The sequence below is a fragment of the Scylla paramamosain genome, chromosome 45, assembly GCF_035594125.1.
Source record: "Scylla paramamosain isolate STU-SP2022 chromosome 45, ASM3559412v1, whole genome shotgun sequence".
NCBI lineage: Eukaryota > Metazoa > Arthropoda > Malacostraca > Decapoda > Portunidae > Scylla > Scylla paramamosain.
Window position 1 is genome coordinate 8,426,128 of NC_087195.1, and position 13,599 is coordinate 8,439,726.

General features: G+C 38.7%; 1 protein-coding gene across 1 annotated transcript; it reads right to left on the reverse strand.

The window, feature by feature from the left end:
• Positions 1–7,320: 7,320 nt before the first annotated feature.
• Positions 7,321–8,176, reverse strand: LOC135094305 (jerky protein homolog). Its single transcript, XM_063994301.1, has 2 exons — positions 7,872–8,176; positions 7,321–7,714 (listed from the first exon to the last, which is right to left on the reverse strand). The coding sequence occupies exons 1-2, from the start codon at positions 8,174–8,176 to the stop codon at positions 7,321–7,323; spliced, it is 699 nt and encodes a 232-aa protein (XP_063850371.1).
• Positions 8,177–13,599: the final 5,423 nt, after the last annotated feature.

Below are 13,599 nucleotides of genomic sequence, written 5' to 3' on the forward strand. Positions count from 1 at the left end.
GTTTTCTTATAGAGTTGTATTCCTGCTTTTCATCGTTATGGTATCTTTGAAACTCAAAAATTCTCATAATATATGTTTCTGGTAATTCTGGTATTCTATGCGTTTTAGGGTTTGGTAAGTAACTCAAAAACACTCTATGTATTTTTAAGTTTTTGTAAGTTTACAGACAATCAAAATGCTTGTTTTTTTTTTTTTTCCGTAATGTTATTCTGTTTTTCTATAATGTATGTTTTGCATACTTTTTAGCGTTTTGGTACGTAAGTAGCTCAAAAAACATTAAAAAGAAATGTTGTTTAAAAGATGTTTTGTTTCCCCATATAGGCTGCTTTCCTTGCTTTTTACCGTTTTGGTGCGTAACAGAAACACTCAAAAGACACGTTTTTTGGGTGTTTTTTTTTTCACAAATATTAAAAACATTATGTATTTTTAAGTTTTTGTAAGTTTACAGTCAAAATACTTGTTTTTTTCGTAATGTTATTCTGTTTTTTTTTCTATAATGTATGTTTTGCATATGCTTTGCATGCATTTTGGCGTTTTGTTACATAACAATGTGAAATACATCCAAAATACACGTTTTTGGTAGTGTTCTGATTCTCCATATATAGTGCTATTCATGCGTTTTCGAGTTTTAGTATATAACAAGCTCAAAACACTTAAAATACATGTTCTTGGTAATGTTATTGTGTTTTTTGATAAAAGGTGTTTTACATGCGTAATGTTGTTTTGTACTCGTATTTCCAAATAGGGTGATTTCCAAGTTTTTTTTTTTTTTTTTTTGGTACCTATAATTATCCAGAACACTCAAAACATACATTTCTAAATACCTCGTCTCGTTTCCCCACATAAGAAGACTTTTGCATGCATTTTAGCCTTTTCTACCTAATAATATGAAAACTCTAAAAAATATACTTTTTTTATAATGTTGTTTTATTTATCGATATAGAGTGTTATTCATACGTTTTAGTTTTTTGCATCTGTGACACACACGCACAAAAAAAAAGAAGTTTTCCTGTAATTTCTTTTCGCTTTTGCTGTTATTCATGCCTTTTAGCGTTTTGGTACAGAAGAAGCTCAAAAACACACATAATGCACGTTTCTCGCAATGTTTTTTCTTTTCTTCATATAAGGTATTTTTCATGCATTTTGGCTCAAAATCATTCAATATATTGGATTCTCTTTCTCCATAAACATTATTTTTCATGCGTTTTAGTGTTTAGATACGTTAAGGAGCTGAGAACACAGAATAAACAAGTTTTTTGTAAAGTTGTTTTGTTTCCCTTATAGGGTACTTTTCACCGATTTTTGCTTGTTGGTGCCTATCACGCTTAGAAACACTCAATAGACATATTTCTGCAAATGTGCTTTCCATGCACTCTGGCGTTTTGGTACATAATGTAAATTAAACTCAAAAATACATATTTTTGATAATTTTATTCTGTTTTTCCATATAGAGTGCTGTTTATGAGTTACCTCGTTTTGGTACCAAAGAAGTTCAAACACACTCACAATATATTTCTCGTGATGTCATTTCGTCTCCCTATATAGGATTCTTTCAATGCATTTCGGCGTTTTTGTACATAAGAAGATGAAAAACACTCAAAGTACTTGTTTTTGATAATGTTGTTCTATTTCTCCATAAAGGATATTTTTCCATGCGTTTTAGCGTTTAGTACGTAAGAAGCTAAAAATCACAAAAAAGACACGTTTTTCGTTATGTTGTTTTCTATTCCCATAGAGGTTGTTTTTCATGTTTGTTTTTTTTTTAGCAATTTAATGTCTAAAATGGCAAAAAAAAAAAAAACACACTGAAAAGATACGTTTCATGAAATATAGTTTCGTTTCCTCATAAAAGGGGCTTTCCATGTATTTTGGAGTTTCAGTAACTAACAATGTTAAAGACATATTAAAGACGAATTACACGTTTATGGTAATGTTCTTTTTCTCCAAAGAAATTTGTATTTACGCGTTTTCGAGATTTTGTACCAAAAAAGCTCAGAAACTCTTGTAATATACATTTTTTGTAATATCTTTTCGTTTCCCCACATTGGGTAATTTCCGCACATTTTGGCGTTTTTATACGTAACAATCTCAAAAAAATCTAAAAATACCTGTTTTTGGTAATGTTAATATGTTTTTTTTTTCATAAATCGTGTTTTCCATGCGGATTTGAATTTTGGTAAGTATCTCTAAAACACGGAAAAGAGACGTTTTTGGTAATGTTTTGATTTTCCCAAAGATGGTGACTTACATGTTTTTATTTTTTGTTGTTTTTTTTCAGCGCTTTGGTGCCTATCATGCTAAAAAAAAAAAAAACACTCAAAAGACACGTTTCGGGAAATCTAGTTTGCTTTTCCCATAAGGGGAGCTTTTTTATTTTTTTATGTAGGAGGGACACTTACCAAGGGCAAAAAAAAATCCAATGAAAAGAAAAACAAAGCCCACTGAGATGCCAGTTCCAGAAAAGGGTCCAACGCGGTAGTCAAAAATTGAAGAATAAGTGTCTTGAAGTCTCACTCTTGAAGGAAATCAAGTCATAGGAAGATGGAAATACAGAAGCAGGCAGGGAGTTTCAGAGTTTACCAGAGAAAGCGATGAATGACTGAGAATACTGGTTAACTCTTGCATTAGACAGGTGGACAGAATAGGAGTGAGATAAAGAAGAAAGTCTTGTGCAGCGAGGCCGCGGGAGGAGGGGAGGCATGCAATTAGCAATATCAGAAGAGCAGTTAGCATGAAAATAACGGTAGAAGACAGCCAGAGATGTAATACTGCGGCGATGAAAGAGAGGCTGAAGACAGTCAGAGGAGAGGAGAGGAGTTGATAAGACGAAAAGGTTTTGATTCCACCCTGTCTAGAAGAGTAGTATGAGTGGAACCCCCCCAGGATATGTGAAACATACTCCATACATTGACGGTAAAGGCCCTTGTACAAAGTTAGCGACGGTGAGGGTGAGAAAAACTGGCGGAGACGTCTCAGAACAACTAACTTCATAGAAACTGTTTTAGCTAAAGATGAGATGTGAAGTTTCCAGTTCAGATTATAAGTAAAGGACAGACTAAGGATTAAGGATCTTCTTGTCCCATCCATTTCTACGCTGATAATACCACCCTGCACTTTTCCACGTCTTTTCATAGACGTCAAACCCTTCACGAGGTAAATATTTCACGCAGGGAAGCCACAGAACGCCTGACTTCTGATCTTTCTAGAATTTCTGATTGGGGCAGAGCAAACTTGGTATTGTTCAATGCCTCAAAAACTCAACTCCTTCATCTATCAACTCGACGCAACCTTCCAGACAACTATCCCCTCTTCTTCAATGACACTCAACTGTCCCCCTCTTCTACACTGAACATCTTCGGTCTGTCCTTTATTTATAATCTGAACTGGAAACTTCACATCTCATCCCTAGCTAAAACAGCTTCTATGAAGTTAGGTGTTCTGAGACGTCTCCGCCAGTTTTTCTCACCCCCCCCTAGATGCTAACTCTGTACAAGGGCCTTCCTTATCCGTCCATGTATGGAATATGCCTCACATGTCTGGGGGGGGGCTTCCACTCATACTGTTCTTCTAGACAGGGTGGAATCAAAAGCTTTTCGTCTCATCAACTCCTCTCCTCTAACTGACTGTCTTCAGCCTCTCTCTCACCCCCGCAATGTTGCATCTCTAGCTGTCTTCTACCGCTACTTTCATGCCAACTGTTCTGATCTTGCTAACTGCATGCCTCCCCTCCTCCCGCGGCCTCGCTGCACAAGACTTTCTTCTTTCTCTCACCCCTATTCTGTCCACCTCTGTAACGCAAGAGTTAACCAGTATTCTCAGTCATTCATTCCTTTCTCTGGTAAACTCTGGAACTCCCTGCCTGCTTCTGTATTTCCACCTTCCTATGACTTGAATTCCTTCAAGAGGGAGGTTTCAAGACACTTATTCATCAATTTTTGACTAACACTTTGGAGCCTTTTATGGGACTGGCATTTCAGTGGGCATTTTTATTTTAATAGGATTTTTTTTTTTTTGTCCTTGGCCAGTGTCCATCCTACAAAAAAAAAAAAAAAAAAAAAGAGGGAGACAGTTGAGTGTCACTGAAGAAGAGGGGATAGTTGCCAGGAAGGTTCTGTTGAGTTGATAGATGGAGGAATTGAGTTTTTGAGGCACTGAACAATACCAAGTTTGCTCTGCTCCAATCAAAAATTTTAGAAAGATCAGAAGTCAGGCGTTGTGTGGTTTCCCTGCGTGAAATGTTTACCTCCTGACGGGTTTAACGTCTATGAAAAGACGTGGGTGCAGGGTGGTATTGGTGCTGGGCGGCTTTACATGCATTTTTTTCGTTTTCGTATGTGACAATGTGAATTACCCTCAAAATAAACATTTTTGGTAATGTTCAGTTTTTCCATATACATTACTATTCATTCGTTTTAGCTTTTTGGCACCTACGAAGCTCAAAAACACTCATAGTACACGTTTCTAGTAATGTCCTTTCCTTTCCCTGTATAGGGTGTTCTCCTTTTATTTTTTGCATTTTTTTATGTAACAAGCTCAAAACAATCAAAATACTTATTTTTGGTATAACATTATGTTTCTCCATAAAGGACGTTTTGCATACGGTTTAGCGTTTAGTTCAAAATACTAAAAAGACACGTTTTTTGTAATGTTGTTTTATATTCCCATATAGGGTAATTTCCATGCTTTTTAGCGTTTTGATGTCTATCACGCTGATAAACACTCGAAAAACACATTTCTGGTACCGTCATTTCGTTTCCCCATATAGAAGACTTTGCTTGCATTCTGTCGTTAGAGGATATATTCCATGTATTTTGCCGTTTTTGTATGTAACAAGCTAAAAAAAAAAAATACCCAAAATACTTGTTTTTTATAATGTTATACATCTTCTCCATGAAGTTTATTTTACATGTGTTTTAGCGTTTTTGTACGTAAGAAAGCTGAAAAACACTGACAAGACACGCTCTTCGTTTTTTTTTTTTTTTTTACTATTCCCAAATAGGTTGATTTGCATGCTTTTCAGCGTGTTTGTGCATAGTATGCTTACAAATTCTCAAAAGGCACGTTTCTTGAAAACTCGTTTCCTTTCCACATATAATGTGCTTGGCTCATACTTTCCCTATATAGGATATATGTGTGCCAAACACATATAATGCCACATTATATGAGCTTTCCACATATAATGTGTTTTTGGCGTTTTGGTTCCTAACAATATGAAATACACTCAAAATAAACGTTTTCGGTAACGTTATTTTCTTTAAGCGTTTTAGTACCTAAGAAACTCAAAAACACTCACAATACACGTAGTTCATAATGTGTTTTCGTTTCTATATTGAATACTTTACGTGCATTTTGACGTTTTTCTACGTAACTAGCTCAAAAATATTCAAAATACTTGTTTTTGGTAGTGTTATTTTATTTCTCCATAAAGTGTATTTTGAATGTGTTTTAGTGTTTTGATATGTATGAAATTAGAAAATACTAAAAGGACACGTTTTACGTAATGCATTCCCATACAGGGTCAATTTCATGCTTTTTTATATTTTTGGTGCCTAACACGCTCAAAAACACTTTAAAATTTCTGGTGGTGTTTCGTTTTTCCATATAGGAGGCATTACTATCATTTTAGCTTTTTTGTACCAAACTGAAAAAAAAAAGAAAAAAGAAAATACACGTTTTTCGTAAAGTTGTTCTTTTTCTCCATTTAGAGTGCTATTCAAACGTTTTAGCCTTTTGATACTTAAGAACCTCAAAAACACTCATAATACACGTTTCTCATAATGTCGTTTCTCCATATTTCCATGTCGTTTCCATGTATTTTGGTGTTTTTCTACGTAACTAACTAAAACACTCAAAATATTTGTTTTTGGCAATGCTATCCTCTTTCTCTTTAAATGGTGTTTTGCATGTGTTTTAGTGTTTTGGTATGTAAGTAGTTGAAAAACACTCAAAAGACATGTTTTTGGTAATGTTGTTTTCTTTTTCCATATAGAATGCTTTCCATGGCTTTTAGCGTTTTGATGGCTAACACGCTCATAAACTATCAAAAGACACTTTTCATTTCTTCATAATTATAGAGTGCTTTGGATGCAATGTTATGCGTTATGGCACCTGAAAATGTGAAATATACAGTAAAATCCCTCTTATCCGGGATCAACGGAACCGCCGACATGCCGGATACCAGAAGTTGCCGGATATTTGAATAGAAGTGAAATTATCTCCACAATCACCACCCTACACTCACGCATCTTACCATAACAAAGATCAGCTGATCGCTGTGCCGCGCGTCGCCACCGGCGCTGCCACCTCACACTCACCAACACACAATGCTACTGTACTAACATTCTCTTTAATACTTTCCTCTTATAAATAAGTTGATGGGTTACAAAAATAAAGTACGTATAGACTTATTTGCTTCATTCAATATTAGCCAACATGTATAGCATACAATAAAGATATGAAAATGTACGAGTGTTTGTGACACTTTTTCGCTCCCCACACCTCTCATTCAACACCCTCCGGGTCATCAACATCATCAGATTCTGTACTTGTTTGCCCCACTTCTTTTCCCTTACAAGCTACTTTAAAATAGTTTCTAATGCCTCCTTGTTTGCAGCTCCTTCTTCTTTGCTGCAAAAACTCATTCTCAATGCAGTGAAGGGTCATAACATCTCGGGTTGACATATATGTGCACTGCTCAGCAAATCTGACAAAGCTAGCTATGTGTTTTGCAGCCTGTTGCCAAGTTACTTTAGGCTCATTAATATCATCATCATCATCATCACTATCATCACTAATTTTCTCTAAATGATCTTCTACTACAGCGTTGATAAGTTCCTCGTCTGTGAGAGTGAATGTTACGGCCTGATTTTCGTCCACGTCCACCCATTCCTGTAACGCTTCATCTGTCACTTTCAGTTGCACATTTCCCCCCATTTCCCTCAGCTCGCTCACCACCGAATTTTTCATGCCACCTACAAACCCTTCAAACTCCTCATCATCCTCATCATCACACATCATCAAAGGGTACAATTTGCGCCAACATCACATCAATGTTTGCCTTTTAACGTCTAGCCAAGCAAGTGAAGCCATGAATATCGCATCCTTAACATTAAACTGTTTTTGGAACTCGGGGATTGTGCCGTCCTCATAATTAACAAGTTTGCGAAGGAAACTCTTACGATAGCTCATCTTAAAATTTTGAATGACTCCCTGATCCATGGGTTGAATAACACTTGTGACATTAGGGAGCAAATATACAGGAAAAATATTTCCCACAACAAGTTCCTCTGCTGGTGGATGAGCTCTACAATTATCTAATAATTAAACTACCTTACTGTCCTCTGGTAGACCATTTTTCTTCAGATTTTCCTTGACAGATGGCACAAAGCAATGCTTGAACCAGTCAAGGAAAATTTTAGCTGTCATCCAAGCACTTCGTTGGTTACGATAATCGACAGGCAGGTAATTCACGTTCTTAAAACAGCGCGGCTTCTTGTGCTTGCCAACCACGCACAACTTGACTTTGTGCGTACCAGCCATGTTAGCGCAGCACAGAACTGTCAGCCTGTCCTTGCTCTGTTTGAATTCCTTCACGTCTCCCTCGGACTCGCTTGCAAGTGTGGTTCTTGGCAGACAGCGGTAGAACAGGCCAGTCTCGTCGGCGTTGTAAATCTGCTCAGACGTCAGGTTATGCTCCTCAACTATCTTCACAAACCTATAAGAAATAAAAACAGAACGAGGATTAGATAAAGAAATTAGGTTGGCTTTTTTTCTCTCTCTCTCTCTCTCTCTCTCTCTCTCTCTCTCTCTCTCTCTCTCTCTCTCTCTCTCTCTCTCTCTCACTCTCTCTCTCTCTCTCTTTCTCTTCTTACCTGTCGACAAACTCTTCAGCTGAGGATAAGTTGGCAGATTTTGATTCTCCCGAGATGTCCAGCTTCCTTATGCCGTAACGAACCTTGAACCTGTGGAGCCAGCCATCAGAGAACTGGCATTCCCCTTCCTCGCCCGTCTTTTTAGCTAAATCACGCCCTTTCTCTTGTAGCATTGGGCCTGTAATTGTGACTCCTTCTGATCTTTTCAAGCTGAACCACTCTATAACACTGTCCATCATTTCACCACGATGATACTGCAGTTTGTGACGATTTTCCGCTGCCTTTGGGGTGTCGGTGGCTTTCATGTAATCCCGCAACTTTTTCGTTTGGGATTTAATGTCATAAATAGTTGATGAGCCCACACCATATTCTGCCATTAGTTGCTGTCTGCTTTCACCTCTCTCTAATTGTCGACAAATGTCTACCTTCTGCTTAAGTGTAAGTACAACACGCTTCCTCTTTTCTACAACTTCAGGCATGATGAAGGCGTCAGGCGATAAACAGTGCACATGTGTACTCAAAATACACGTTTTTGGTAATGTTGTTCAATTTTTCCATATGGAGTGCTAATAATGCGTTTTAATGTTTTGATAACTAAAAGGCTCAAAAACACTCATAGTACACGTTTCTTGTAATAATGTTCTTTATATGCATTTTCACGTTTTCATAGACAAGCTCAAAAACACTCAAAATACTTGTGTTTGGTAATATTATCCTTTTTTTTATGTAGGAAGGACACTGGCCAAGGGCAACAAAAATCTAATAAAAAAAAATGCCCACTGAAATGCCAGTCCCATAAAAGGGTCAAAGCAGTGGTCAAAAATTGATGGATAAGTGTCTTGAAACCTCCCTCTTGAAGGAATTCAAGTCATAGGAAGGTGGAAATACAGAAGCAGGCAGGGAGTTCCAGAGTTTACCAGAGAAAGGGATGAATGATTGAGAATACTGGTTAACTCTTGCGTTAGAGAGGTGGACAGAATAGGGGTGAGAGAAAGAACAAAGTCTTGTGCAGCGAGGCCGCGGAAGGAGGGGAGGCATGCAGTTAGCAAGATCAGAAGAGCACTTAGCATGAAAATAGCGGTAGAAGACAGCTAGATATGCAACATTGCGGCGGTGAGAGAGAGGCTGAAGACAGTCAGTTAGAGGAGAGGAGTTGATGAGACGAAAAGCTTTTGATTCCACCCTGTCTAGAAGAGCAGTATGAGTGGAACCCCCCCCCCAGACATGTGAAGCATACTCCATACAAGGACGGATAAGGCCCTTGTATAGAGTTAGCGTCTCAGAACGCTTAACTTCATAGAAGCTGTTTTAGCTAGAGATGAGATGTGAAGTTTCCAGTTCAGATTATAAGTAAAGGACAGACCGAGGATGTTCAGTGTAGAAGAGGGGGACAGTTGAGTGTCATTGAAGAAGGGGGGATAGTTGTCTGGAAGGTTGTGTCTTGTTGATAGATGGAGGAATTGAGTTTTTGAGGCATTGAACAATACCAAGTTTGCTCTGCCCCAATCAGAAATTTTAGAAAGATCAGAAGTCAGGCGTTCTGTGGCTTCCCTGCGTGATATGTTTACCTCGTGAAGGGTTTGACGTCTATGAAAAGACGTGGGAAAGTGCAGGGTGGTATCATCAGCGTAGGAGTGGATAGGACAAGAAGTTTGGTTTAGAAGATCATTAATGAATAATAAGAAGAGAGTGGTGACAGGACAGAACCCTGAGGAACACCACTATTAATAGATTTAGGAGAAGAACAGCGACCGTCTACCACAGCAGCAACAGAACGGTCTGAAAGGAAACTTGAGATGAAGTTACAGAGAGAAGGATAGAAACCGTAGGAGGGCAGTTTGGAAATCAAAGCTTTGTGCCAGACTCTATCAAAAGCTTTTGATATGTCCAAGGCAACAGCAAAAGTTTCACCAAAATCTCTAAAAGAAGATGACCAAGACTCAGTAAGGAAAGCCAGAAGATCACCAGTAGAGCGGCCTTGACGGAACCCATACTGGCGATCAGATAGAAGGTTGTGAAGTGATACATGTTTAAGAATCTTCCTGTTGAGGATAGATTCAAAAACTTTAGATAGGCAGGAAATTAAAGCAATAGGACGGTAGTTTGAGGGATTAGAACGGTCACCCTTTTTAGGAACAGGTTGAATGTAGGCAAACTTCCAGCAAGAAGGAAAGGTAGATGTTGACAGACAGAGCTGAAAGAGTTTGACTAGGCAAAGTGCAAGCACGGAGGCACAGTTTCGGAGAACAATAGGAGGGACCCCATCAGGTCCATAAACCTTCCGAGGGTTTAGGCCAACGAGGGCATGGAAAACATCATTGCGAAGAATTTTAATACGTGGCATGAAGTAGTCAGAGGGTGGAGGAGAGGGAGGAACAAGCCCAGAATCGTCCAAGCTAGAGTTTTTAGCAAATGTTTGAGCAAAGAGTTCAGCTTTAGAAATAGATGTGATAGCAGTGGTGCCATCTGGTTGAAATAGAGGAGGGAAAGAAGAAGAAGCAAAGTTATTGGAGATATTTTTGGCTAGATGCCAGAAATCACGAGGGGAGTTAGATCTTGAAAGGTTTTGACATTTTTTGTTAATGAAGGAGTTTTTGGCTAGTTGAAGAACAGACTTGGCATGGTTCCGGGCAGAAATATAAAGTGCATGAGATTCTGGTGATGGAAGGCTTAAGTACCTTTTGTGGGCCACCTCTCTATCATGTATAGCACGAGAACAAGCTGTGTTAAACCAAGGTTTAGAAGGTTTAGGACGAGAAAAAGAGTGAGGAATGTATGCCTCCATGCCAGACACTATCACCTCTGTTATACGCTCAGCACACAAAGACGGGTCTCTGACACGGATGCAGTAGTCATTCCAAGGAAAATCAGCAAAATACCTCCTCAGGTCCCCCCAACTAGCAGAGGCAAAACGCCAGAGGCACCTTCGCTTAGGGGGATCCTGAGGAGGGATTGGAGTGATAGGACAAGATAAAGATATGAGACTGTGATCGGAGGAGCCCAACGGAAAAGAAAGGGTGACAACATAAGCAGAAGGATTAGAGGTCAGGAAAAGTTCAAGAATGTTGGGCGTATCTCCAAGACGGTCAGGAATACGAGTAGGGTGTTGCACCAATTGCTCTAGGTCATGGAGGATAGCAAAGTTGTAGGCTAGTTCACCAGGATGGTCAGTGAAGCTAGAGGAAAGCCAAAGCTGGTGGTGAACATTGAAGTCTCCAAGAATGGAGATCTCTACAAAAGGCAAGAGGGTCAGAATGTGCTCCACTTTGCAAGTTAAGTAGTCAAAGAATTTCTTATAGTCAGAGGAGTTAGGTGAGAGGTATACAGCACAGATAAATTTAGTATGACAGTGACTCTGTAGTCGTAGCCAGATGGTGGAAAACTCGGAAGATTCAAGAGCGTGGGCACAAGAGCAGGTTAAGTCATTGCGCACATTTACGCAGCATCCAGCTTTGGATCGAAAATGAGGATAGAGAAAGTAGGAGGGTACAGAAAAGGGGCTACTGTCAGTTGCCTCAGAAACCTGAGTTTCAGTGAGGAAAAGAAGATGAGGTTTAGAAGAGGAGAGGTGGTGTTCTACAGATTGAAAATTAGATCTTAGACCGCGAATGTTGCAGAAGTTAATGAAGAAAAAGTTGAGGGGGGTGTCAAGACACTTAGGGTCGTCGGCCTGGGGACATTTGTGGTCCCCTTCCCAGATGGGGACTCCGAGGCTGGTGTAGGAGACGCCATGATGATTTTAAAATTTTTGAGTGAAGGGTGTGTGTGTTATTAGGTGCTTGTGGTTTTGTGTGGAGGAAGAGAGTTGTCTTTAGAGGGCAGGCTGTGACTGCCCCCTTGTGTTGTGAGACACAAAGGGAAACGTTCAGTGAGGTCACAGCTGGGTTTGATGATAAGTTCACAGCACCCCCTGAACAGTGCTTTAGACCTCACTGGGAGTAATTATCGTTTCGGCAGGTGTCGACTGTTGACATGTATACGATATTTTTTTAGAAATATGTAATAATTGCCACCCAGGCATTTTATTAACAATGCTATAGCACAGAATTCTGGCCTGACTGAGTTGAAAATGGATAACATTTCTGAAATCAGCATGCAAAATACACCCAGAAAAGTCTAGTAATATCCCAACCTCAAAAACAATGCAGGGCAGTGTAATCATTATTAGTGGAGTGAAAGGACATCAGTGGCAGTCATGCACGAGTAATCCCTCCCCACACGCCTCCTTCCCCAAGCCCCAGCCAGGTCACGTTGCGCCCAGGCCCACGTGACCTTGCCATTGACATTACACGGTAGAAAGAACAAATTAATCCTCCTCGGCCTGACCTTGCCCGTTTGTATTCTCCGTCCAGGTGTACACGCATAAAATCTTGATCTAATTAACCTGACCCCTACAACAATCACTCGAGACAAGGGGCGAGAGATTAGAAAAGTGATGCTAATGAAATCAATTACAAAATATTTACACGACCATGCGATACACACACACACACACACACACACACACACACACTTTAAGAACCCCCTTCCTTTCACCCTCTCATCCCCTCCCGTTGTCAATCCTTCTCTTTGTGTCCTCATACTTAGGGCATTCTCTCTCTCTCTCTCTCTCTCTCTCTCTCTCTCTCTCTCTCTCTCTCTCTCTCTCTCTATCTCTCTCTCTCTCTGCTGTTCGTGAGCTTTAGCAATTTGGTACGTAAGAAGGTAAAAAAAAAAAACACTTATAATTCACGGGTCTCGTAATTTTCTTGCGTTTCCCAATATACTTTTTTTTATTGTGCATTTTTGTATTTTTTACAAAGCAATCTTAAAAACACTTAAAAAGTTGTTTTTGGTAATATTATTCTGCTTTTCCATGAAGGTGGTTTTCCAATATACTAGTTTTTGATACGTAATAAGCTGAAAAACACTTAAAAGACACATTTTTGGTAATGCGGTTTTCTATCCTCACATACGGTATCCTCACATACACGTTTTTTTTTTTTCGATGCCGTGCTTCATTTCCCCATTTGGGGTGCAACGCATGTATTTGGACTTTTTGGAACCTAAAAATGTTAAATTCACTGAAAATGCATGTTTTGTTAATGCTGTTCTGTTTCTTCATATAGAAAAACATAAATTTATGCGATTTAGCATTTTGGTTCCATAGAAGCTAAAAAAAAAAAAATAATAATAATAATCATAATACACGTTTCTTGGAAAGCCTTTTCGTTTCCTCTAATTGGGTACTTTATATGTATTTTTAATTTTTTCTAGGTAACAAGCTCAAAACTGTTAAAATACTTGTTTTTGGTAATGTCATTCTTTTTTTTTTCATAAAGGGTGTTTTGCATGCTTTTTCAGCATTTTAGTACGTATGAAGCAAAAAAAAAAACAAACATCCAAAACACTTGTTTTTGGTAATGTCGTTTTCTATTCCCATTCTTTCCATTCTTTTAAGCGTCCTTGTGCCTAACATGCACAAAAACACTCAAAACGTATTTTTCCTTGTAATCCCTTCTCCATGCATTTTGCATGCATTTTGGCGTTTTAGTGCCTAAGAATGAGAAGAAACATTAAATACTTTTTTTTTGGTAATGGTGTTCTGTTTCGCCATATAGAGTAGTAATTAACGCGTTTTCGCATTTTGGTACCTAAAAACATTAAAAACACTTTTAATAAACATTTCTAGTAACGACTTTTTGTTTCCCCATCTAGGGTCATTTCCATGCATTTTGGATTTTTTCTA